This window comes from Rhamphochromis longiceps, linkage group LG23 (assembly GCF_057381845.1).
Source record: "Rhamphochromis longiceps isolate RC_006_pf linkage group LG23, R_longiceps_female_GT1.1, whole genome shotgun sequence".
In the NCBI taxonomy this organism is placed as follows: Eukaryota; Metazoa; Chordata; class Actinopteri; order Cichliformes; family Cichlidae; genus Rhamphochromis; species Rhamphochromis longiceps.
In genome coordinates, this window is record NC_140578.1 from 45,547,553 (window position 1) to 45,574,699 (window position 27,147).

The window sequence follows — 27,147 nt, forward strand, 5'->3', positions numbered from 1 at the left end:
TTTGTAATTCGATTTACTACTCAGAGAGAAGTCATCTGAGACTTTATGCCTCTCGTGGTGCTCTTTCTTGCCGTCACGTGGTGGCCAGCTAATTTTTCAGCTCAAGAAAGAGCATGACTCCACTGTCTGCTCTGCAGATACCCTGAAACCAATACTACTGATTATTTTGGATTGATTTGCACTATCACAGACTCTGAGTAATCGTTTCAGTTGTGTGATCAAAGAACATCATCAGCTAGAACGTGACCAGACACCAATGATTGTATTGATTAGGTCCAGAATCCTGGTCACTGAGGTCAAAACCTCACGAGGTAGCAACAAGTTACCCCAATGCTGTCAATGATGACAAACCAATAACACGACTGGAGCCGCTCGTATTTTTCAGAAATATATTTTATAGATGATGTCAGAGATGAAATGTCCAAAGCGTAGGTCCCAAAGAAAGATAACATTTTTCATCAATAGAGACAAACAACAAACAAAAAATAACTTTTTTAATCCATTTACATGTAAACCAAGAATTGCTCTTGAGCCACAGTGGTTATATATATGTATAGAACTGGCCGAGGTGGGTGTGACAATCAAACGACGATGCCCTTTTTCCCCCCAAACCTTTTTCTCAACTGATTTCTCCAGTGCCCGTTTAGAAATCTTTGAAAGAGGAACATTCTTTGGGAGCGTCTTTAAGGTCTGAATGTAGCAGAGGTTTGGCAGAGCACGTTTCTCTCAAACACAGTTCATACAAGTCGTAAGTGCTTGAAATCACTTATCCAATAAGAATGATATTAAATGTTTCTCAGTGGAGTCATTTGGACAAAGTCCTTTGAATTGTTTGCCCACCAGAGAGGAAGAAAAAAAAAAAACATCCCTCCTGGAGCTCTTGGGAGCTGCCAAGGGAGGTTTTTTTTTTGTTTTATGTTTTTTTTTAAATATATAAGTCCTCCAGTGTTCTTCTTCTATTGTGCAAATACACTTTTTGTTACACAGACAAGCAGGCATGCTGACTCACAAACCATGCAAAGAGTTAAAGTTTGGCGCGAGCAGACAGCAAAAAAAGAAAGAGTAGTAAAAAAATCTACAACTTAAGCAAGTAACAAGTGGAATGTTTGGTTAGAGATGAAAAATATCAACTTAACCGCAAATCTTACAAGTTTAGAAAATTATATCAACTCAAATTTAGACATTTCTCTCCTCTGGCCTGTCCTACTGCTCATCCACGTCTATTATTCTGCTGTAAGTGGACCAGTTTTGGTTGTAGACAGCTGGGCCTTCTCTGGCTAGAGTTGGCCTGATAAGGGATTTTTAAGACAGATACCAATATATTTTTTTTTAATGTATATATTTTGAGATATCGGCTGATATTTTTTTCCTTTTAAAAAACCAAAAGAAATTTCCCTAAAATTTGTTAAGTGTACTTATTTATTTACTTGTCTAAGCTCTGCCCGACTGTGCTGGGATTAGAAAACTCAGCCTTTTCTGGCCATAGCCTGACTGATAAAGGATTTTTAAGACTGATACCAACATTTGGTGATCTGAAAATCCGATATTGTGATATACCAATATACGTTTTTCTTTTGGACAAACAAAAAAATTTACCCTAATTTTTTTGGGGGGGTGTACTTACTTATTTATGCTCTGCCCAACTATGCTCAAACCAGCTGGTTGTCTTTGTGGCGCTGCATAGTGGCCTCTGGTGGACACACTATGTAATGTCAACACTCATAACTTGGTGAAGGGTGTTTCTCTTCTTTATTTTTTAAAATTCTCATTTATTGGCTGTTATAAATGCCATTACCAATAGTATGGCAAATAATTATGGTTGAAGTTTTGATAAATCAATTGGGGTTCAAAAAAAATGGGACTCACCTTGTGATGCTCAAAGACATAAAAGATATTTTAAAAACTCAGCAACGTGTCCTCCAAAAATCAAACGTCTTCATGGATAATTTATGTATAATTTATTTCTACTGACTAGATCCGCTAGCCAAAAGAAGTATGCAGATAGTATTAAAGCTCATATTGGGTTCGTTTAGTGTCAGGACAGCCACTGAACATGAAATCAGCTAAAAAGAAGTTGTTGATTTTTGATTGTGAACTCCTGTCAATCCTGTCATATTTGCAACAGTAAAGTGTTAACACCCGTGGAACCCCTGTTTATTAGTTTTAATCATTTCCTAAACTGTAACATCCAAAACCTCAAAAAGTTGCCATTTTATACAGAAATGGGTCAGAACAGAAACTCAGATCTCCCGAGTCTCCACTGACAAAAATAGCGAGGGCAAAAATACATCCGCATTACCATCTGCAATATGGCATCTAAGCCTAATCACAGTTAGATGGTGGATGTATTTTGGTGGAAAGAAAATAGCTTCTACATGTAGCTCCTCACAGCAAGATTTGTGGATATTTTTGTATAAGTGGGTCATCTTTTTTCCTCTTTTTGAGCAGCACAAGGAAACTTCTTTTTAGTCCCATTATATTCAAAAGCCACAGGAATGTCTACAGCTGATATCATCAACAATGGGCAACTCGCACCGGAGCAATCCGACTGGATAAATCACTACAGGCCAGAGGAAAAACACGCTCATTTGATTTGGGGGATGAAAAGTCCCTTTAAAAATAAACATGACAGTCGTCTTTAATCAGGTGTTTAACAAAGCAGTTGACAGATGGGGGCTCATTCGAATGTATTCGATCTACTCTTCGTGTCAGGTCAGTTCAAAGCAGGAAAAGGAAGAAGGAAACACCGACGTCATGATAGTGCCACACATGCTTAGAGAAGGACTTTGAAATGATTGGCTGATGTTTTCCATCCCGAGCTGCTTGAAAAACAAAAAGAAAGAAATCCTTTCGTTGACATAGGTGTCCCCTTCTTTTCTTTTCCCACCACAGAAAACTCAGCTAGCTACATAAGGTGGCCTCTAAACGTCGTTTTGTTTGTTTTTTGGGTGTTATCACAGTTGAAAGGTAAGCGCATGTCGCACATGCACCAGAGGAAATGTTAGGCAACAAAGTGATCAAATGTCTTGACTCTGTAGGTGTTTAAAAAGTCAACCGCGGTGCCGCGTAGCGACCACTGGAAAACAGTGCAGTCGATGACGAGTTAAATATGCTGCTTTTTCAAAGTTCATGGAGTAACATCTTACACCATACTGCTTTTCTTTTTTTTGCTCACAATATCATAGCTGTCATTAGTTTAGAGTACATTTATAAATTTTTCCATATACAAATCTCCTATAAACAGTACATGTTATAAATACATCATTGATGAAAATGCAGAAAGGCTTCAGGGAGCCGTAGAAAGAAAGAAAGAAAGAGTTGCTCCTTAGTTCTGATAAATACAAGAAAGAAAGAACAACAGTACTAAGGACGTGAATGGCAGCCCTATAACTATTCAGAAAACGGATAAAAACACAGAACAAAATCTATGGATGAAAAAGTTAGAAAAATAATTTTATACAGTAAAAAGTAAAAAAAAAAGAAAAAAGGAGTGGACACGCTTACCAAACACACTTCTGACGTTGCAGAATTGACAAGTTGATGCGAAAATCATACATGTAAAATACAAACAAAGACAATACTCGATTACTGCCTCTCAAAATATATTCAATTCAATATACATGGCTGATGTTTAGCTCACAATAGTAACCAAGGTAGTTGCCAACCGGCAAAGCATGGGCTCGGCACACACCTGATCTGTGAAGGAGTAAATCAGTAAACATTGAACTGGGTATTGGGCGCCTTGTCTTAAAGGGCCAATACGTGAAATGTTTGTCGGCTTGCCATCTAAGTGGAGTTAAGTGCTGCTGTAAATCCAAACTCATGCTTTGGCTTTCTCTTGCTTGGCTTTCTCTTTTGGATAACATTCAAAATATCTTGCAGGTAAAAAGAAACAAAGAAAAAAAACATGTCTGGCCTCTCTGCTCAAATGCATGCGTTTTACAAAGCGACGACTTCGATTAAAGGGAAGCTACATTAAAGGCTAAACCTTTTCTAATTCCTTCTTTGAAGGTCTCCATGTTTGCACCTTTAATTTTTTTCCTCTACTGAAGCTGGCAACTACCTTTACAAAGCGCTTTCATTTCCTTCTTTCTTTTCTTCCTTTTTTACAGAAAAATAGATCCATCCAAAAAAAAAAAAGTAAAGTAACTCTTCAAGAGAGGCCGTGAGAGACATAAATGCTGTCTTCGTCACGTTCCAAGTAAACATGCTGAAAGATTGTTTGCTATATTTTTCATCACCCCCCCCCCACAAGAAAGGACTTGAAACTCTCCTCCGTCTCCCGCACCCTCGGGCCGATTCCTCGGCGAGAAAAATCTTAAGGCAATCTTTTCCTGAACAATCGTGAAATCCAGCGGACCCTCACCAAGGCACTCCTCTAACTCGTCAACCTTCGACAACAGGCTGGTCCGGCGAGGCGACGGAGTCTCACCGTTAAAATCTTTGTAAAAGCCTACTCAAACTTCGGCCCAACCAAAGTCCACAGTGAACACATTTAGTAAAATTATCTTCTCGGTTGCCATGATGCCCCCCCCCCCCCATTTCTTTAGGGAGGGAAAATAGTCAAGAAAAAAAGAAAACAAATCCCCGCGCTTGCCTCTTGACAGCTGGGGACGTCTGCTGTCCCCGTGTCCGTACTGGATGTGGTCAGAGGGCAGCCGCGTAAAGCACCGTATTTTCTGCACAGAAGTGTCATCGCACCTTTCGGTGACGAGATCTGATCTCGCCCCTGCCCTCTCCCGATCGCTCCGCTCCAAATACGCTCGCCCGCTGCCGTGATCACTTGATCAGCCGCCGAGGGCTAACATGGGGGTGCGAAGACTGACAGATAAAACGTCTCTGAGCGAGCGCTTGCCGGTATGTTTAAACAAGTTTTTTCCAGTTCAGTCCTCCTCTGTCTTCTGATTGGCTCCCTACTCTTGAGGCTGAGCCCACCCCCTCTCCCTCGTTTTTTTTGGCCGAGGGGCCGCCAATCAAGGTGACTGACGTGGTGAGTGGGGTTATTGGGGACTAAATGAAGGGATCAGTCGAGACTCTTTGCTGCTCAAAGAGGCGTTCTCCGGAGAGGTCAATGGTAACGCGGTGACACCCTCACGTTTTCGTCCACTACAGCGGCTCCTCCTCTTCCATGGGCTCCTCCTCAGACCTGCTGAGGAGATATAACACAGAAATATTAATACTAGACCTCAAGCTGTCATTAACAAAATGCCTCCTCAACTTTACCAGCACCATCGAGGACTGAAAGAATGGGAATCCAGTGTGGAAAGATAAAACTGCAATTCTTCTAGCGGCCACTTGGGGTTTGCTCCAAAAGTGAGTCAATCCCCATCAACTCTCATGTTAAAATAACTCTACAACTCTAAAGCAGAAAAAACATGTTGGCAGCTGGCAACAAAAACAGTTTTGGTCTCGATAGCTTATTTGCTATTTCCTGACACCTACACACAGGGTCTTTTTTACTGATATAGAGGCATTTAAAGGTTTTTAAGACTAAAGGCCATGACACACCAAGCACATTGCAAACTGTCCCCCAACTCCCTCAAAAAACCCACGAAATTCCAAATGTTTGGATGCAAATTTGTTGTGTAACGTATGTACACACACTGACATTCGTCCTCATAGATTGCACTGTGAAAAAGACTTGACTCAACATCAAGCAACGATGAGCAGGTCCTGATGTTTTACAGTTAAAGTTGTGTCACGATCGCTTTCACGTATGTTTCATGATGTCAGTGAAGCAGTTTGAACTCAGAGCCAGTTGACCCAAAACAATGTCCAACTGTGCGTCTGATAGTGAATATTGATTGATATTAAATAGTATTAGTATTCCTACTACTATTATTAAAATAGTATTGTTTTACTATATGATTGTATATTCATTGTATATTCAGTACGAGTGCGTTTTGAGCTGAGTGTGTGTTTGGTGTGTACGGCTACATTAAAAATAGGTCATAAACTTTACACATCTGGTGTGTAAAGGCCTTTAAAGTTTGCATGATTGATCGCGTCTCTGACCTGAAGTGGTCGATGTGGCGGCTGTTCGCTGCATGGTACGTCAGCTAATTTAACTTCGTAAACTGGACCTCTGGACTGTGTTTGTGCCTTTTGGATCACATTTAATGCTATTTTCTGACAAATAGCACACATTGCTTCTTGTAATTGCACTAACAGGACGTTACTCAGCACTTGTTAGCAGGTAGATCTACACCCATGCATCTAAATCTCTCCTTCAAGCCATTCAAACAAAGGGTAGCATCAGGAAAAAGTTCCTCTCTGCTTTCACCTTATATACTTTTTTTCTTCTTTTGTGCAGATGATTTCAGCCATTTTAGCATCCTGAAGTCAGTTATTTAAATATTAAATGACATTAATTTAAGACCTTAGCAAGAGTGAAAGGGCAGATTTACAAGATGCTAGTGAGGGCTGCTGTGGTTTGGAGATGATGCCCCTGACAAAAACACAGGAAGCTGAGTTGATGCTTAGATGTTCAGAACAGAGAAGATTCATGGATGTAGTAAAGGAGCACATGTTGGTTGGTGTGACGGAGGAGGATGTGGGGGACAGGGTGAGGTGGATCCACTACGGTACAAGAAGTAGAAAATGTTCTTGTTGGCTCTTTGTTTAGGTTGCTTTATAAATGACCTTTGACCCTATCTAAAGACAAACAAAGTCACTATGATTTCATCTATGTTATCTCTTTAAAGGCTTTAAAGTTGTAAATATAGTCCAGGGAGTATATTTACAAAATATACGTGCAGTTGATCAGTATATGCAGAAGTTGTTCAGTAAACGAATGAATCTTTGAGTTATTCGGAGGTTTTATTGGAGGTTTCCATCAGGATTAAATATATTTAACAACACGTTACTCCGACTGCAGACTTGATGTCAACGACAGAAAGTAGTGACTTTACTGTTGCCGGGTTTAAAGGTTATATAAAGTGTATAACTACTCTTAAGTCAAGACTATTGCTCTTAACACTGTGTTTACTTGTGGTTTTGGATCCTTACCTTTGCTCCATGGCATTAGAGTTGGCCACAGAGAGAGAGGCCATGGCGCTGACGGCCTCAGCCTCCTCCGAGTCTCCCCGTTTGGCTTCCAGCAAAGAAAGCCCCAGCCGCGGCGAGTAGCGCTGCACCGAGCGCCAGTACTTACCTGAGAAGACGGAGCAGATAAAAGACAGGAGGGAGAAAAAACAACAAACGCAGAGGAAGTGAATAAAAGTAAAGCATTAAGAGGGCTGACCTTAAATATATGAAGCTCACACGAAAATGAACCAGAGAGAATCTTAAAAAGTAAAAATAGATATTCTCTAATAAAAATGTTGCAGACTTTATTTTGTCACAGAGAAATGACATGTTGAGTGTTACTCAGCTTGCCTTTCACGTACTACTTCCATGAAGGCTAAACCCTTTGGATTGTTTATGAAGCTACAGATACAGATTAGGTTTCTAATAAACTCTGTCCCTGTGGGTATCGGTGTTATGAGTCGGTGCTCCTGCAACGGTCAACTCACTGTGAGTCTCCAAGACTTTCTCCAGAGAGCGAACAGCGTTGGGGTTTGGCCTCTGCTCGAGGACAGCCTTGGGCAGTGGGTCCAGCTGCATGGGACAAAAACACAGAGAAAACACAAACATGAGCGTGCAACAGCTTCAACAGGATGACCTGCCAGCCTTTTTTAATGAATCTCAGCCGCTCCAGGACAGCGACGTCTATCGACTGCCCCGGAGTTTAAGTGTGGATCAACAAATAAATACAATAATAATATAAAGACTATTTTATAAATAAATAATATAAATACAATAAATATATCTAAAAAAATCTAATAAATAACAATAACTATTTAAGAAAACAACCAGAAAGAAATGAACCAGTAAAATATTGCTGCCCGGCCTCAGAATCCTTGTTGACCCTGTGGTGACATTTGAAAGTTCTGTCAGTGTTTCCCGACCTTTCGGAGCCGTTCCACATATTCCACATATTCCACATATTCCACATGAGAAAAATCCCACAGCACACCACCAAACAAATTTCACAAAAAGCATATTGATCATTTTTCTCTGGGCACCAGGCTCTGTTAGCTTTTTTGCTTTCTTTTGAACACTGCTCTACGACTCCCCCCTCGGGCACTACGACTACTTTGTCGTTTCAAATATTTATCGATTGCTATTACGTACTGCGCTGCCTCACTCACAGCATGACTATTGTGTCATTTCTTCTTCGTCTTCTGTTTCACTGGCACTCGGCAACCTATTTAATTAGAGCAGGTAGTTGTACTGCCCTCTAGTGGAAGAGACTGTAATTGTTCTGCCCGTTACTCACGCCGGTCATTACTGATCAGGTGGAAGCAGATAATCTTCCACGGCACACCTGATCATTTCTCGCAGTACAGTGGTTGGGAAACGCTGTTCCAGGTGACTTTCTTCTTGAGTCATCGCACTCATCCCTCCTTGAGCCTGGTTATTTTCGAGGTTTCTTCCTGTTAAAAGGATGTTTTTCATCCCCACTGTCACCAAAGCGCTTACTCATATTACTATAGGCTCTTTACCTTACAGCAAAACGTGCCTTGAGGCAATCTGCTGTTGGGATTTGATGCTATATAAATAAAATTAACCTGAATTGTTGTGTGTCCACGCTGCATGCCCGGCTTTGTGACGACTTTAGTCTTCACGGCTGGAGAGTAAAATGGAGTCGACTCACACTATTAAAACTGGCTATTTTAGCTCCACCCGTTTAAGCCAAACTTCTTCTTATTGGCTAAAACTTGCATACGTTTTGAGAACATACAGAGCCGAGATGTGTTTACTTAATCACTAACTTCTCCATTTCTTCTCATGTCCACTTCCAGTCAGTTATCATGTGTAAGATGAGCAGGAACAAAGGAGCGTGGTCCGAGTCCTGCTTCGACCGGTCTTTGTTTCTAACGTCGACCCTTTGAGACGTCCTTTTATTAGGATTCCAGCCTTGCGTGCTTTCAGAGTGACCTCCTTACCTCCTGGCCGAGCAGGGCGGCCACGCAGGCCTCGGAGGCATCACAGATGGCGGTGAGGTCGTGACCTCCCTCTAGAGCCAGGACCACACGGCCTCCGGCGAGGGTCATCAGCTGCCTTGTCAGATAACCGAAACCTGAAGAGAGTTTACAGGAAGGAGGTGAATGCACTTAAATGTATCTGAATGCCTTCCACAGCTGCTGAAGTTCGTTAACATTTTAGCGCTCTGTTAGACTCTGCTTCAAAGCTCGGTCAGCAGCGTGCGCGCGTGTGGAGCGGCTGGAGCGCGAGATAAGAAACACTACCGATAATCTCCCACTCACATTTGGATGTCAGAGTGTAGCCGCCCAGCGGGGGAGGGTGTCCCTCGACGGCGTCGAAGCCAGAAGAGACCAACACGATGTCTGGAGCAAACTCGCTGGCTATCGGCATCACCACTGACCTGCGAGTGGAAGGGCGGGGTTCAAAGATTAAACAGTGCATCAGCCAACATCTCAACATCATCTGCACAAAGGCGACGCACAAAGGAGAAGCAAGCTTCAATCATTATTGATTTCATGACAAACAGTTGCTTCATTAAAGTTCGGCAAATTATTAAAGCTGATTATTAATGAGCGTCACACAGTTACTTTTATTTGTTTCATGAGATAAAAAGCTGAATATATCTGTTTCATCCAGTTTCATCTATTAAGAAAGTATCATGTGATTAGTTATGGCCGTCCAAACAGAAACATCCACCTGAAGAAACATTTGGTATCATGACAAAGGAACAGGAGCTCTCAGAAAGAAAACTTTGTGATGCTTTTATTACAACACGCTGACGTCTGACCATTTCACCTTTCATTGTGTATTTTCTTATCTTTACCCACATGCTTAGAGCAGAGCCTGAAACAGTAAGAAGTTTGTCACAGAGCTCTCTCCACGCTCTTTCATATGATGAATATTAATCGAGATGGTTTCTTGAACAGTTTTTAAGGTCAATTTTGAACTTGCTAACAATGACGATCAAAGTCAAACACTCAAGGCCCCGCATATTGTTGTGAAGTCTGAAGGCCAACAAACAAATGGAAGCCATTATATACGCCCTCCCTTTAAGGGAAAACTTTATTTGGGAGCAGGGCTTTAAAGGCAGGGCGCTTAACTCCGAGGTTTGTCGTCAAAAGTTAAACCGACCCCTCACATGTGCTGAAGGTTTATCTGGTACCTGAAGGCAGCCAGGTATTCTGCATCTCCCATGGGCGGGTCGAGACCTCCGGTGAAGGCAACGTTGACGTTGAACCCGACTCCAGGGCCACTGCCCACCTGTGGAGAGGAGCACAAACTTCAAGTGAGTGTATGACACAAATAAAAAGGAAAATGTCCTTTTTTTAAGCTTTTTAGCTTCTTTTGGGTAATTACAGGATGCTTCTCCCTACTTCAGATTATTTCTTGCCTTTTGATCAAGATGTCTTTAAAAAAAAACTACGATTAGAACAGAGCATTAATAAAGTGATCCTTGGAGAGAGTTCAACTGGAAACGAACAAGATACACCCGGAGCCGACAGATAACATAAACTTGGAGTGCGACCAGCTTCAAGAAGTGTGGACTGAAAAAACTGGCAACCAAACTAAAAACTGTCAAAAAGCTGAAGTGGACCAATTATCATTATCCTTTGCAGCTCCACGGTTTTTATTCTTGGACTCGAGTTCATGTTTAAAATGATCTTTATTTATTTTATACTCCTCAGTTCAATCGCTGTGTGGAACAACTCGTTTTAGCTCGTCTCCCTTTAAGGCAACTTTTCTTCATCACACTGAGCCATAAAACACAGCGTGAAGCTGACAGGGCTAAATTATACACAATTTTATCTTGTTATGTGAAGCTGGCCATATTTAATATGTGTATCCTGGCCACCAGGTCAACTGTTTATTGAGGCAACTATCTAATCAGCCAATCACGTGGCTGCAAAATCCCAGCAGATCAGGAGTCCAGCCACGTTCAAAGTCACTTAAATCACCCATTCTGATCTGGCTTTGAACTTCAGCAGGTTGTTTTGACCATGTCCACATGCCTGAATGCACGAGCTGCTGCCATGTGATTGGCTGGTTACATATCATTAACAAGCAGCTGCACAGGTGTGCCTAATGAAGTGGCCACTAAAAAGTAAAACGTGGGAAAATTCTGATCAGGTCACACACTCACCTCATCAGGTGCTCCGCTTCCAGGGAAGAAGTTGCCGTCGTCGTAGCGATGAACAGAGATGTAAAGGACGTTGGGGTCATCGTAGAAGGCTTGCTGGGTGCCGTTGCCATGATGAACATCCTGAGAGTAGAAGAAGAAAATAAATCTAACTGGTCTTAAGAAAAGAAAAATCTGCATCTTCTGATTAGCGTCACATGACAGAGGATCATGTGACTCACCCAGTCCACAATGAGGATCTTGTTGACATTCAGTCTCTGCTGCAGCAGTTTGGCTGCGATGGCCACAGAGTTGAAGTAGCAGAAACCCCTGAAACAGCAGCAGACGGAGGGCAAGAGCTCCTGTTTGTTATGAATATCTTTGCCAGAGCTCCATTTTCATTTTTGTAATGGGACAATTTAAAGACTTTTTGAGGAGAATATGGAAAATAAATAAAGCAGGGCCCGAGAAAGCTGGCAGAATAAAGGCTCTCAGGATTTTATGTGCAAATAAACTCAATGGTTTATGTAATTTCTATTCCAGACGAGCCCGTTCCAGCTCTGGTTTTTGTATACGTGCAGATTAAGTGTCTCCAAGTCAGTGTGGTGACGGCTTTGGCCTTACATGGGAGTGCTTTCCTCCGCATGGTGTCCAGGAGGGCGGACCACAGCGAAACCATTCTGGAAAAAGAAGAGGCAGGAGCGACAGGAGTCTGTTAGCACTGATCACTGTTTCCTCTGTGATCCTAACCACCATTAAAAAACATCATAACTTAGCCTTTAAGTGGGAAACTATTACACACGAATCAAATGAAACGCTGAGAGTGTGACAAACATTAAATCACAGCAATACAAAGCGAACGGAGGGTTTAATAACTGCAATAAGGCTGCAACAAGTTTTGGGTTAAAACAAGCAATGATGGCCGTTTGTGTTTGGGGCTTCCCACGATGCACTGAGCGCTTAATCAGGAGTTATTATTAATCCTGGTTCTCTTCCACAGAATCTCTGCCAGAGGCTTCTTCCTTTTAAAAAGGGAGTTTTTCCTTCCCACTGTTGCCAAGTACTTGTTCATAGGACATTTCTGCAATTATTGTAGAGTCCTTATAATATAAAGCGCCTCAAGGTGGCCGTTGCTGTGATTTGGTGGTATATAAACAAAACTGAGCTGAGCTCAGTGAGCTGTGAAACATGGGGACTGCAGGTAAACTACTCTGCAGTTATTGATAAAGGTGAAGCAGCCAATACGAATTAAGCTGCGTGCTCTATTTTTTCTAGAAACTTCTTGCTTAAACTTGTGAGTGATGCTCTCAGGTAGACACCGAGTTGTCTGCAACCACTGGCCAACTGTGCATGGGGAGTTGTACCTATTGAAGCATGTTGGTGGTAGCAGAGACGCGTTTACTTTGAAGGCAAATGATTTTCAGTGTGAACTGCACTGATTAAAGTTTCACTACTGCTGACTCACCAGTTTGTGAATGATTGGAGACAAGCTGACAAACTTCAAGAGATTGGCACAATCTTTTAGTGACCAAAGCAATCACAAAGATGTTTTGGACTTCACCTAGCGACAGCAACAGACACATGTTGCTACTTCAACCACATGTTTCATCAAGAGCCCACTGAGGTGTTGCAGGTGTCTCATTAAAATGTCTCCAGGTGCCTCCCTTCAGAAGCTTTCTGGGTACCCCCAGCTGGGAGGAGACCCCGGGGCAGATCCTGAAGTCACTGGGGGGGTTATATATATCTCATTTGGCCTTTGAGCATTGTGGTATCTCCCAAGTGGAACTGGAAAAAGCTGAAGAAAAGGACATTGGAAATACCAAGCTCAGCCTGCTATGGCTGGGTGATGCAGAACGAATGAAAGGGGGTATCTTAAATTTTAAGTGGGAACTTTGGGCTTCACTCTGAAGTTTCAAAGACTGTGGCAGAACTGCAGCACATAAAACACATTAACTTTGCTGCATCGCAGTGGGAAACAGAGCAAGAAGCACCAGACAGGTGTAATCAAGGTTACCTTTAGCTCTCCAGTAGCAACTTTAAAAACAAGCTCTACCACTGAGCCGACGGCGAGGCGAGCCGCGCTGGAGGAGTGGACCTCGTTCCAAATGGTGTCGCTGTCCACCTAAGACCAGAAAACCGAGTCTCATGTTGATAAACTGGCTTGGAAACCGATGTTGAATAGTGCAGGAAGTGTGAGCTGTTTTAGCCCCTTTTAAACAAAGCAAACAAGCATTACTTACCCCCACCCCTCCACACGGGAGCCGAACAAACATAGGAGTGATTGAACCTGTCGCAGGAAACAAAGATTCAATTTGACATTATCAGCAGCTGAGTGTGTGTGTGTGAGAGTGTGTGTGTGAGAGTGTGTGTGTGTGTGTGTGTGTGTGTGTATAAAGGCTTACAATCAAGTTTCTGTCGGAGTGGGTTGGTTCCATACAGCAGGACGTGGGCTTCAGAGTGAACTGTCTGCAGCTCTTCCAGAGTGGCCTTCCTCCCACGGATGCACTACACACAGACAGACACACAGATGGATTCAGCTCACATAAGCGGTTCACTACTTTGTGCGACGGCTGGTGGATGCTGGATATCTACATTTTTTGCAAGCCTACCTCACACTGAGCTCTGAGTCCAGTCTCTTGCAGTCGGGACCAGATGCTCTGAATGCGTCCCGCATGCTCCGGGTGGCTGTTGGTGTTGCCGCACATGCACTGATGCTTCTGCATCAGGGAGTCATACACGAGGCCTTGGAAACACATGGAAACATTCACTACACTCGTTCAAATGCTCGTACACACTGATTGTGAAATACCACCTTCATTTTTGTTAATCTACACAATAGCGGTCTAGATGAACGCCTTACTCTTTTATTTTGAAAAGCTGAGGCATCAGATCCTTGTTTGATATTCGCTGTTGAGCTGTGCTTTTCCCGCACATTTTTCTGTAGTTTGGAACTGAATCGGAGCAAAGTAGGCCAAACTAAAAATATCTTCAGCTGTGGTGCTCGCATGCAAGAACTGTCACAAAAGTGCGCTTCCTAAAAGACACGCTGAAGCGGCTGGGAGGAGATTTAAAAAAAAAAAAAAAAAAAGAGGTTTCTCCTCAACGAGTGAAACAACAGAGTGGGAGAGACAAAGATTTTGGCAAGATTCACTGATCCAGCTCGTCTATTTCTGCTACCAGATGGAGGCTGGAACTAGCCCAACGTTTTCTGGCCAATTCACCTGATTTCTGGGTGATTTTTTTTTCTTTCCAGTCCCGAGTGCATTAAGATGGAAATTAAACTCACAGGGAGGCGGCTAAACTGCCGATGAATCCTACTGGTTGCTTTACGGTGATTGTAGATTTGAGTTAACGTGTAAGCAAACGAGCACGCACACAGTACGTGATGCTTCAGTGGGAGGAGAGGAGGGCGATGCTGACCTGTGGTAAAGCGAGGCTTGACTGGAGGATCGGGCGTGGGGACGCTGATCGGGAAGGAGGAAGCGGAGGCCGGAGATGACTGGGCCCTGGACAGGGGGCGGTGTCCCGGGAAGGAGATAGAGAGGCCGGCAGCTTCCATGGAGGCCTGGTAGTTTCTCAGTTGGTGAATCCGCTGCTGCTCCAACAGCAGGGCCTGCTGCTCGCACGCACAAAAGTGAAAAATAAAGGATGGGAATTCTGGAAAATGTTTAGATAATAAAACTCTTTGATGCTTTTTTTTACTGCAAGCGCAACTTGTGGCCAAAAGGTGGCAGCCAAAACAAATAATCTGGCTTTGATCGTCCCTTTTGCTTCTTAATCTCATGAACGCTGTGCCATTTCTTTCAAACCACCCCCCGCCACACTCCAGGACTTCCCCAGGAACACCTACAACCTATCTAAGCCAATCAGGTGCTCTAAAAGTTAACTCCTCATCTTTTACCTGTCTGAAGAGGAGCTCCTGCTCAGCCTGCCTCTCCCTCTGCTGCTGCTGCAGCACCTCCTCCTGCAGCTCCTGGGGGTCGGGGGGCTCCTGCTTGATGGTGACCCCGTGCGGCAGGCCTCCTCCGTCCTGGTGCTCCCTCAGCTCCTCCTCTGTCTCCTCGGGGTGGCTCTGGTGCTGGCGGCCCACGGGCGACTCGCTGGGCTTGGCCATCATCTGCGGGACACGGCGCAGGCAGAGAGAGAGAGGGAGACACAGAAAGGGGAGTGAGGGCGATGATGCCGCGACGTGAAATTTATTTCACAATCGAACAGCGGGATGCGAAAAATCCAACGTGTGAGGCTGCATTCAAGGCAAACGGGCACGCTCTCCTCTGAAACAAATTCCTGGCAGAGCGCTCTTTCCTCTCGAGCATTCTTCTTTTAACAAGCTTAATTTGGATTACTCAGCCAGATTGGTGTCTTGCTCATTTCAAACCTATCCTTTCTAATTGAATGTGAGTAGCCGCTCTCCCGACTGTACTCCGGGGCAAAATGTGTCTCGCAGAACAGAGACATTCCCCGCTCCCCGTCGCGTCTCTTTACAGTCGACTCATTCTGGGCCCCCCGTTAACCGAGCGGTGACTCAGTTGTCTCTTCATTCACTTTTACTGACACGAACCGCTAAAAGGGCCCGAGAGTACTCGCCTCCACAGAGTTTACGATATGAAGGCTGAGAGAAAGAAGTGTTTGCTGGAAGTCTCAAGAGTGAGCTACATTTACAGGTGTGTGTAGTTGTGTGTGTGTGTGTGTGTGTGTGTGTGTGTGTGTGTGTGTGTGTGTGTGTGTGTGTGTGTGTGTCTGTGTGTGTGCGTGTGTGTCTGTGTCTGTGTCTGTGTGTGTCTGTGTCTGTGTCTGTGTGTGTCTGTGTGTGCGTGCGTGTGCGTCTGTGTGTGCGTGCGTGTGCGTCTGTGTGTGCGTGCGTGTGTGTGTGTGTCTGTGCGTGCGTGCGTGCGTGCGTGTGTGTGCGTGTGTGCGTGTGCGTCTGTGTGTGCGTGCGTGTGTGTGTGTGTGTGTGCGTGTGTGTGTGTGTCTGTGCGTGCGTGCGTGCGTGCGTGTGTGTGCGTGCGTGTGTGCGTGTGTGTCTGTGTGTGCGTGCGTGTGTGTGTGTGTGTCTGTGCGCTCCCAGAGCTGCGAGCCTCTGGGTCCCCTTGGCTCAGTGCCAGGGGACAGCCTTGACGTCAGAGCATTCACCAACTCCCTTTCAACCTCCTCCTCCTCCTCTTCCTCCTCCGTGTTACTGTTCTCGTCTTCTTTGCATCCAAACAGACGTTTCTTTACCCCCATTTTTCATGTCCTGCTCTGACCTCTGACCCCCCCCCGCTCCACTTTCCCAGAATCCTCCTGCCTATCTGCTTCAAACTGATGCCCTTCATTTCATTAGCAGCCAAGTTAAAGCAGACATAAAGATAAAAGACAGGAAACGTTCTGTTTTTATTAAACTTGGTGCTAATCTGACACTAATCTGACACTTCCTGGTTAAATAAAGGTTAATAAATAAATAAATAAATTTACACTGGTAAACTGGCTGTTTGTCTATAGCAGTAATTAACTGATTACATTTATATGTGACTAATTATTAAATGAGCATAATGTTAGACCACAAAATCTACACTCAGGTAATACCTGTGTTCATATACAGGGCCCAGTATTCAAGTTGCTTTAGCTTGTCTATAGTCTCTGCTGCAACTGCAAGCCACTTTGCAAGCCACATCCAGCTCCAGCTGCTCCTTTGTGTTGTTTTTAACATCTTTTATTTTGGAGTTAGGCAATCATACACTTGTTCTTGACTGGCCTATGTTGTTATCTGGGCTGGATTATCCAATGAGCATACAGTATACTCATGTACAGCTTGGTGCCCATTCAAGAGCCAAATGACACCAGAACTGTTCGATGTTGAAACCATATATTATCGAAACAGATATATTTCTTTATCATATCAGTTACATAATTAGTAGAATACGGTAGTCCGTATTTTACCTGACACTTTCTCCCCTACATTACAGAGGCTAGTGGTCTCTCCCAGGTATAACAGGAAAACGGGGGAAAATGGCATGTGTAACTTTTATAAAATTGCCATTTTTTAATAAACAAACTTAGGATGAAAATATTTCCCTTAACTTTAAAGTTGTTGAGACGTTCAGTGCGGTGAGATGAAAGGTAATCCGGAGGTTAGCAGCTCACAATCACAATCAGATTTATTAGCTAAAAGTTTGACTGGAGCCAATCAGAGAAGAAATCATCCATCAAATATTATTATTTTACTTACTAAATTTTGACAGATAAACAATGTTTACTCCTCTGGGCTCTACTTCATCACTGTTTCAACACCCGTCCAGAAGCAGTACCGTGGTACTGTCAAGAGGTAGGTACGGTCTCGCTAGTTCAAACTATTCTGTGTATATGTATGCAAACACTCCTGTATGTCGGATTACTGAAGAAAGAAAAGAAGGAAGACGGTGGACGACACCACAAAAGGCAATAAATACACAAGGTAATGAGGCTTCCCTTTAAGGAACACAGTGAAGGAGAAAACCCAAGAGTGCAAACACAACAAACCCAACAAGGAGACAAACTCAAAACACTGTGAGCGATAATCCCCACAAAAAACCCCAACTCTGTGTCAAGACCTTGGGACCATGATAGTTTTGAAGCTTTTGCTAACACAGATATTTTATCTGAAGTTCAGAAACATGACGACATCTTCTCTCACAGATACCTGCTCTTCCTGTCTTAGGGTTTCCACCTATGTGCACAGGAGTGTGGGGTCGTCCCAAGCCAAAACCATATCGTCACTAGAAAACCTTCTTCTGACTATAGTTATGTTTCTTACTAAACTAATTTTGATACGTGATCCAGGCCATCTTGCTTTTTGTGTGTGGTTTGATCTTTAGCATTATTCTGCTATTTAGCCAAATTAAACGCTGCTTTTATTTGTTCGAGCTACACAAACTGTGCGCACGTCTGTTGTAAAATGGTATGGCTTCTCAGACAGCAACTAATAGAAGCATGTTTACATTTAGGTTCTTCCATTTCTCTGATCCAGCTGAGGTACTATATATCAGGGGAAAGTTGGACATGGATGACTTGTATAAAGAATACCATGTAACGGATCCACACTTGCAGGAAACTGTGGCTAGAAGAATCTGGGCAACCTTTCTTCAAGGCAGAAAGACACCAAGTATGGCTGCCGTTGGATGTTTTCTCTTCTGAAATTCCTGTTACAAGTGCCTTTGTAGAGTTTTTCCTTTTTGGGCTGACCAACAGAGCCGGTGTGCTCCTTATTAACAACGGGTTGCACCACAACAGGTGGTGCTACATGTTTTTAATTTTTTTTGTTTTCCATTGCCTTTCCTGACATAACCCCAAAGGGATTTCTGTCTCCTCCTGGGATGAACTCGGGATCTTTCGCTTGTTAAACCACCAAATATGTAAACCAGCTACACTACGGCGCTCTGCACAACTCATAAAGTGTGAAACTCAAGTCGAGAGGAACTTTGGATACAGTTGTAAGAAGTTGTACACCTATGCACTCCAGGGGAAGGCCGTGTTGGAATCTGCATGCTCACACAAAAAAGTACAAAGTGAAGAAGAACATCTAAGGTAAGATGAACTTTGAGGCTATAGAATTGACTGTTTGTGCTGTTTCCAGCGTGGTGCTAGATTGTAATGCTAAACCAGTGCAGTTCTTGAGTTTCAGCCAGCCTCTTTCCAGGGTGCTTAAGTGCACAGCGTGTGTGGGCATACCTGCTTTTGTTGCAGTGTTGCACAAAACTGAAAAGATCCGATTTTTGTTCCTGTTTCCTCCTGACTCGTTTCAGTTTTTTATGTATTCTCTTTACATTTTGTGCATTTTAAAGTGCAGTAACTGAATTGGTGTTAGCAGGATGGCTTTATGAACTTTAAGCGAATAATGACTTTTAGGTATATGGTTATACTTCAATATGTGGTGCTAAAAGAGAAGTTTGAATATCTTAAATGTGGTGTTTGTTTTACAGTACTGCCATGTTCATAACGGTTGCTTGAGAAAAAATATGAAGTGTCACCTAAAGTGCAAAAGCAGGAACCACTGAGTGTAATTCTATTTAAAATAAGAATGGATTACAGTTATATGAACACTTACAATGTGTGGGAGAGTCAAACTGTATCACTCGGCCTTTTAGCTCACCCTCAGTTCATATAGTTAATAATGCATCAGTAGTGTAGTTTAAGCCCTCATAAGCATCTTTTTTATTCTCTTTGTATGCTTTGAAAAAGTGTCATTTAAATAAAGGGAATGACACATGCTAAAGGCAACCTACACTCAAACATATTTATGGCTGAAATGCTGGCTTTAGCTAATTTGACTACATGGCATTTTCCATGTAATTGTATTACAGAATTAAAATGTAAAATGTTACATTTAATGAAATGCATTCAGCATTAGCGTTAGCCAAGTAGTTAGCTAATGCTATTAAAGGTTTTCACTAGCAAACCAACAAGAGCAACCTAAATTTGGCTAACAGGAAACCTAACTTGATCATATATTCATTCTATTGTATCCATTAATAAAGAAAACACCTGAAATGATAACCATTTTAACATAATACTAGAGATACATGTTTGCTATTAGCTCGTCAAACTGTCTGCCCAAAAACACTTTTCTGTGATTTTGCTTTTTTTCTACTTCTGTTGTATTTTATTCAAAATCCACTGTGTTTAGTGTCCTTTTGCGCAATTTTTCTATTTGCTGATATTTTAAGTTACAGTGTGTATGACCTCTCAGAGCCACCGTACTGCTGTGTGTCATTTTAAAAAGTAGCGATACATTAAATCAAACTTTTTCACTACCATAATACTGAAGGCTGTGCCCTACATTAATAATCTCTTTGGTTTGCTAGGATCTGGTTACCCTAACCGTAGCACCGGTCTTCAAGTGAGGATGTAATTGAGCTGAAGCTGACACTTTCGTAATGCTTAAAAAATGCACAAACCTAACAAAAATGACACATTTCATGAATGTTCATGTCAAAAAAATGATGTTGTGCCTAATGCACGTAAGTAGATGAGGACAAATTTTAGAGGAACAGTGCAAAAGACGTGGTGACAGAATGCAAGGAAGGCAAAGACTAATCTGGATCATAGCTTTTCAAAAACAAAGCTATTTGCACACATTTTAAAAATGAGGTAGCAGTGATGTTTAGAGGTGCTGGTAGGCAGGTTTTGCTACATCAGGACAGAGCTGGGCCGGCTGTAAGCTGCACGCATAACAGTAATCAACCTTCTCATCCAACTCTGGGACACATAAAAAACTGTTGCTGACCTTTTCCTTTACATGTCAGAGATCTCCTAGTATAAGAGTTTGAAACCAAAAGGACTCGAGTTTAGATCAACTTGTCAGATGTAAAAAAAAAAGAGTAAATCTTATCTATATCTACATTCACAGTAGATATTTAAAGGAACAAAACCAGCTCTTTTATCCCCTCTTGTATTAATTTGACAGAATAACATGCTAAAATAGAGATTTTCTTTCTTCTTTTTGTCCTGGCAAAAACAAGCAGAAAGCCGTCCTTAGCGTGCCAGAGGCTGTTGAGAAAGGTGTTTGTGTAAAAATCTGCCACTTGAGATCTCTGAAACATATGAAGGGAGTGAGATGGAGCAGAGCAGTGCGGGGGAGGTGGAGGAGGAGGAGAGGAAATCCCTTGTTTCATCCACCCACCTCTCCTCCAGCACGTACCCTTCTTGAATAGGTAAAGCGGCAGCTGCTCTCTTCCTCCATGCCCATATAAGGCAGAGGCTTCCGGCGCGGTTGCCATGGCAGCGCATGGTTACCTCGCAGCCCGTGGCAACTGTCTCGGCCACAGTCGCAGAGACGTGGATGCAAGCATTCACACACACACAGACACACACAGCTATACATGTTAACCCATACCTGCCTCCACCTACTCACAAACAAAAATACTACAGAGAGAGAAAGAGAGGGCAGAGGAAAGTCAACAACTTCACACACAGCCAAAGCTAACACATTATTGGCTGTGTAGCCCGGTGCTGCCTACGCAAACTACTACACTACAGCTCCAGAGCTGGCCCTCTGAGACTCATAGCCTCCATTAATTATCAGTTTATGTGAACGTGATATCAGATTTCTGGCCACTCGAACCCCCTGCCTGAGACGACATGTTATAAAGCAACATGGATGCATGATTCAACAAAACGGCACCACTTTGCATTCAAACGCGCCCGGAGACAAGCTGCCTTTAAAACAAATCACAAGTTGAATTCAAACCCAAATTGAATACCTTGTTTAGGTGGAGCTGCTGCTGCTGGAACTGCTGCTTGTGCTTCTCCAGGAACTGCTGGTGCTGCTGTTGGACCACCAGCTGCTGCAGTGCCAGGGCCTGCGCATGAGCCTGGGCCGCGGTCCCCTGGGGCAGCGGGGCCGACTGGGTCCTCCCCAGGGGCCGGTGTTGCCGCTGCAGTTTGGTCATGGACGCTGCTGACGACATAGACAGGCCGCTTACACCTAAGACACAAACAAGGCAGACGTTACTACATAAGGCAGAGCAGATACCAAAGCATTGTTTCAAAGTAGTCTGGCAAGGCGCTTGATTTCTCAGTAACAGCAGCAGCATTGTTTCAGGCCAATCCGGGCCCTGCGCTTGATGCATTATCTTACAACGTCGCTTCAGTTTCGTGCAGCTTTTTAGGAAAATGTGCTGAAGCAGTGTTTTGTCAATGACATGTCTTAAAGTGGCTCTGAGCACCGGAGCGACTATTTAGACTAGGTGTCATAATGATTCATGGTTACTTGAGTGTGCAGTCTATTCTGGCTGTTTTTCCAAATTAAAAATCAGAAGCGAGAATCTGAACAATCGAATCACGAACAGGTTCACGTCTAAGCAGAGGGGCGGGGAAGCAGGTAAAGTCCAGCTGGCTTCGATTACAGCTCACAGGAGTCTCGGTTAAGACTTCCCAGACTGGAGCGAAAACACCTGAGGAAAATCCCGAACTCTTGGTATAAACCGCACTGATGAGAGCGCTCATATTCTAGATAAATATGATGTGTTCCTAATGTTGTCGTTGGACCTCGGATTAGTTAGCAGATGTATTTGCGAACCGAATAAAAACAACCATCTGTGCTGCAATACTGTGAATCTCCCATTGTAGTGACACGAGATCATCTCAGCAGCTCAGATCAGCTTGCGGAGTGTCGCAGCACTGAGAAAAAGTAAGAAAGCAGACGCGGAGCCTCAGAGGCACCACATCGCTGTGCTTTCAAACCGATAACTTAAAGAGAAGGAGCCGGGGAGGAGCTGACATGAAACACAAGAGTTAGTGTTAAGTTTTCATGGTTAAAAGTGCGTCTTTCTGATAAGTAGCTTGTTGCTGCACGTAACGATTCACACTCTCCAGCTCTTGGCCTGTGTGTGGGCATTGATACGTCCTTGTCTGTACGTTTTTGGACAAGAATACACGCATTCTCATACGTGCGTCTGTATCTGCGTCACTGCTCATTCACTGCTAATGCCCCACTGAAAATAGACGCAGTGTGGTAGTGAGTGAATGAGCCGATGAGAAAGGGCACACAATGGACCCATGTCATACTCAGACAGCATATGCTGACATATGAAAGGAGCTCATTAGGTCGAGCTAATGAATGGACGTCTGTCAGTGTGAGGGGGCACACAGCGATGATGGTTTTATTTTTCTGCACGTCCATGCGTGTGTGTGCGTGCATGTGTGTGCGTGCGTGCATGTGTGTGTATGCATGTGTGTGTGCATATGTGTGCGTGTGAAACCAGATGGCTGCAGGAGCAAAAATGAATATTTTTACTTTTCGTTTACGTTGCATTTGATTCTTTTGTTGCTTTTTCTCAGCTACTGCTGCTATTTATTTAACATTTAATCAAGCTGAGGCTGTAAAACGAAGCAGTAAGTACCAAAAACTGCAGTTCCTCTAATGGCCACTTGAGACCAACTCTAAAAGTGTTAACTCTAAAACTCTAACTCTAAAAATTCTCCATTAACTGCACTATTAAAATGTCCAACTTTAGAGCAAAAATAACATCTTTACAGATATTTTGGATATCTACAGCCAATTTTAGCATCTGTGACAACTACACAGGTTGAACTGTTATACAGCACTGTGGAAAAGTCTTCAGCTGTCCTTCATTTCTTTATATTTTGCTAGGAAAACGGAAAATAAATGGAAATACAAAAAAAAGGCGTAAAAACAGAGTTTGTACAATTCTAACAAGCCTGAAAGTCAATATTTGGTATGGCCCAACTTTATTCTTCAACACAGCCTGGACTCTCTTAGGGAGCTTTCAGTAATTTCTTTAAGCAGTCTTCAGGGACAGTTCTCCAGGCTTCCTGAAGGACATTCAAAGCTCTTCTTCGGATTAGGCTGCCTTTTGTTCTCTGTCAGGATGATCCCACACTGTTTCAATAATGTCGGGCTCTGAGGGATCCATCAATTTTTCCAAGATTTCCAACATCACTGGCTGAAATGCAGCTCCAAATCATGACAGAGCCTCCACCGTGTTTTACAGATGCCTGTACATTCACTGCTGTAGCGCTCTCCTTACCTCTACCATACATACTGACCAATGTTCCCTCTAGTTAGGGGTGGGTTTTTATAATCGATTTATCGATTAAAATCGATTCTGGCTTGGATAACGTAAAATCGATTCATTAAAATCCTGAATCGATTTTTTAATATAAATTTATTTTGCCCGAAATGCCAGAATCTCAGGTGAAAGATCACAAAATTTCAACAACCACCAAACAGCTAAGACAGTAAATGAGAGCAGGTACACGGATTCTGCACAAAGACTTAAACACACAGCGCGACCCGCGGATCAGAATCAGTGAGATGTCGCCTTTCTCACAGTCGGGGATGAAAGCCGACAGCTCGCTGACTCTGATCTGTCGGCGGGTCCGCGCTTTGTGTTCACGCCCTTTTTGCGCTGATTCTGAAGCTGTTAGTTTGATCTCTCTCCAAACAATACTGACTGAACCAGCAGCAAAAGAAGATCCAAACTACACTTCACATAAACATCGTCATGAATTCACTCTGACTTTTACGGTTTTGCTTCGACCACGATGCACAGCTCTCTCTCTCTCTCTGTACTTCAAGAACAGTTTCCCGTCTAAAAATCTGTTTTCTTCGTTATTCGCTTTCTTGTTACGCACAAGTTTACAGCGCTGTCGGCCAACGTTTTTTTTTTCGTTTTATATACTTCCGAAAAAAAACCTAATTTCTGCTGTTCAATACTGAACAAATTTTAACTTTTTAAAATTATGCAAAATGCAAAACGCTGTGTCTCTAATAAAACCGCTGTAACTTCAGAGGTGATGTTCATGTGTTGATTAATGGTTTTCTTTCGTTTTTTGATGTACTGCAGATTAGAGCTGGGCGATATGAGATTTTTTCATATCACGATATGTTTTTTTCATTTCAGGCGATAACGATATCTATCACGATATAAGCCAAATAACTATATTTGTAAGATTTAAATGTGCCGTTGCTCACAAGTAAAATGTGAAATAATCAGCAGCTTGTTTTTATTTAAATATTTATTTCCCATAATAAGTTCAACAGGGTAGATGTACTTAAGGAACATGAGACTTTTTCAGATAAATAAAGGCAAATATTACAAACTACACAAAAGGCAGCCACTAAAGCGTTTAAGTTTCAAAATAGAACAAACGAAACAGACTAAACTGTCAATTCCACTTAGAAACAAAATATTAATTCTAAAAATAAATCTTAGTTTGTTTTACAGAAGAACAGACAAAACTGACTAACTTTTGTCAATATCAAATAAACTGAGAACTAAAAGGAAATTCTCAATCTCTCCTTGTTGTATAGCTTAGCTTTTCAAACAGTTTTAACAGTTACTTTAGTCTGACAAAAGCCGAATGACGAATTAGCGCTTCCAGTCAGAGACTGAGGCTACGTCCACGCGTACATGGGTATTTTTGAAAACTGAGATTTTCCGTTTTCGTTTTAAAAAATAATCCCGTCCACACATAAAGGCAGAAATGAAGGAAAACGCTGCTATGAACATGCCAAAGCAGCAGGTGGCGCTAGATTCCTAACCGTGCAGAAATGCTGGCCAATCAGAAGTCTAGAAGCCTCGGTGGGAAAAAGTAAACAAAGCTGGGGCATAGAAGCAGAACCGAGTCGTATGTGTGGAGGGACAGTAACTGTGTGTATATGTAAGCATTTAAACACTGCAGAGAGTAGAATTAACAGTAACAGTATTGTAGAAATTCATTTCACCGAAACAATAACGTGGCGCACAGTGTGACGCATGCACCAGTTCATTGTATTTCCAGACTTGCTTTCGGCACAATTTACAGTGCACGCTACTCTGTTTTTTGTCAGACTTGAAATAGCCGAAATACCTTCACACTACGGAACTTCTATGGCTCTTCCGTTCGACAATCTCTCCGCCGTTGGAACCATCATCTGTTTTCTCTTCGGTCACGCTCGGTTGATTTTTCTAGTCGGCACACTCATTTCCTCCATTACGCGCTGGCTGCTTCCCAAACAAACACACGTGCGGCTTGGCACTTGTGCTTTACGTAACAAGTCACGCGACGTGACACTGCGGCTGTGATTGGTTCGGCTCTGCGCTACTTAATTTGGATTGGCTGACCTTTTTTTTTTTTTTTTTTTAAGAGGACAAGAGCGGCGAGCTCTATCGCGATAGCTTAATTTCTCTATCGAGTAAAAGTTATATCGCGATACATATCGTTATCGTTCTATCGCCCAGCTCTACTGCAGATTATTTTTATAAAATCCAGGCCAGGAAAACCTTCATGTTTTTCTGTGTTTTATCTTCAGCTACTTTGACACAAAGGCCTCTGCTGTGACGCTCACACCTTTGATAAAGTCTTGCGTGTGTCAGCTTCCTTTTTATAGATACAAAAATATGTAAATGTGCTGATCTGAATTATAATATTTCTGACTGTCAAAATTTCCCAGATTCAAATCAAATCGAATTAAATCGAATCGTGGATCGAATCGATTCGGGACCTTGTGAATAGGAATTGAATCGATTCTAGAAATGAGTGACGATACCCTGCCCTACCTCTAATGTTTCATGTGTCTGAGCGAACACACAAACTCTCTGAGCGTCCCTTGGACCACTGTGAGCAGCAGCAGACGTGTGCACTGTGGTCACGCCAGCATCCAATCCATCCAAGTTACATGTTTATTAAAATAATCTAATTACAGCATTTATGTTAGACTACTTTTAATTAACTGCTTTAGCCCACTTACAATGAAAAGAAAAATAATCTTGTTCATGACCTGTAGCATGTTAACACTATTGGAAGTAAAAAAAAAAAAAAAAAAATATATATATATATATATTTTTTTTTTTTAATAAAGCTCTGACTTGTATGATGAGTCTGTGGTCTGGGAGAGAGTCTGTAACTCTGTCTGCAAATACAGTAAGTAATGACCAATGTTGGGCAATTACCGGTAACTATAGAGTTACTTCTTCAAAAAGTTACTGAGTTTTGCAAACAACAAAGTTTTGCAGCTGTTTACCTAAAAATGCAGCCAAGGTGTTTTTAAATAAACATTTCAAACTATTTACAGAACAATCAGCTGTTCTGCATCTAATCTGATGCCACACAAATTATTTGTGCTGCTCCAAAAATAATTTGTGTCCACTATGAGATGAAGGAGAACAACAGCCTGATACCTGCAGGCCTGACAGCAGCAGATGTGTCACTGCTGTAACACCTGTAACACTCAGCAGTCGCCTCATTGTTCTGACACACAACACTACTGACTACACTACACACTGACTACACACTAACTACACACTAACTACACAAGATTTGTGCTAAACGAATAATGAATCGCATCATTGGCTGGACTGTGGGATAAGGTGGCATCGTTCTGATCCCATACAGGAGCAGCCAGTCACTGACTAAGACTGTAAAACAGAATTGTTAACGTATTTATTTTAATTTCAATTCAGGTTAGATTTTTTTTGTGCGCAACGCAGATTTTCTGTGCACAGAGACGTGGCAGCAGCTTAGAGGGAACATTGATGCTG

The 27,147-nt window shown here is 42.6% G+C and overlaps 1 protein-coding gene across 8 annotated transcripts in view; it reads right to left on the reverse strand.

Annotated features, from left to right (window-relative positions):
- Positions 1–383: 383 nt before the first annotated feature.
- Positions 384–27,147, reverse strand: part of LOC146642838 (histone deacetylase 4-like) — an 87,574-nt gene continuing 60,810 nt past the window's right edge. For 3 of the 8 annotated variants that reach the window (XM_085399074.1, XM_085399076.1, XM_085399070.1), the window contains 16 exons: positions 21,364–21,587; positions 15,048–15,263; positions 14,567–14,762; positions 13,756–13,889; positions 13,549–13,651; positions 13,387–13,433; positions 13,161–13,268; positions 11,771–11,826; positions 11,389–11,476; positions 11,171–11,290; positions 10,193–10,290; positions 9,312–9,430; positions 8,991–9,124; positions 7,515–7,599; positions 7,009–7,153; positions 384–5,149 (listed from right to left, as the gene is read on the reverse strand). In XM_085399074.1, coding sequence (XP_085255200.1) covers positions 5,107–5,149; positions 7,009–7,153; positions 7,515–7,599; positions 8,991–9,124; positions 9,312–9,430; positions 10,193–10,290; positions 11,171–11,290; positions 11,389–11,476; positions 11,771–11,826; positions 13,161–13,268; positions 13,387–13,433; positions 13,549–13,651; positions 13,756–13,889; positions 14,567–14,762; positions 15,048–15,263; positions 21,364–21,587 — 1,916 coding nt within the window. In that variant the 3' untranslated portion in view covers positions 384–5,106. The remainder of the gene's footprint in view (positions 5,150–7,008; positions 7,154–7,514; positions 7,600–8,990; positions 9,125–9,311; positions 9,431–10,192; positions 10,291–11,170; positions 11,291–11,388; positions 11,477–11,770; positions 11,827–13,160; positions 13,269–13,386; positions 13,434–13,548; positions 13,652–13,755; positions 13,890–14,566; positions 14,763–15,047; positions 15,264–21,363; positions 21,588–27,147) is intronic. The other 5 variants (XM_085399072.1, XM_085399073.1, XM_085399075.1 and 2 more) reach the window with 2 other exon arrangements.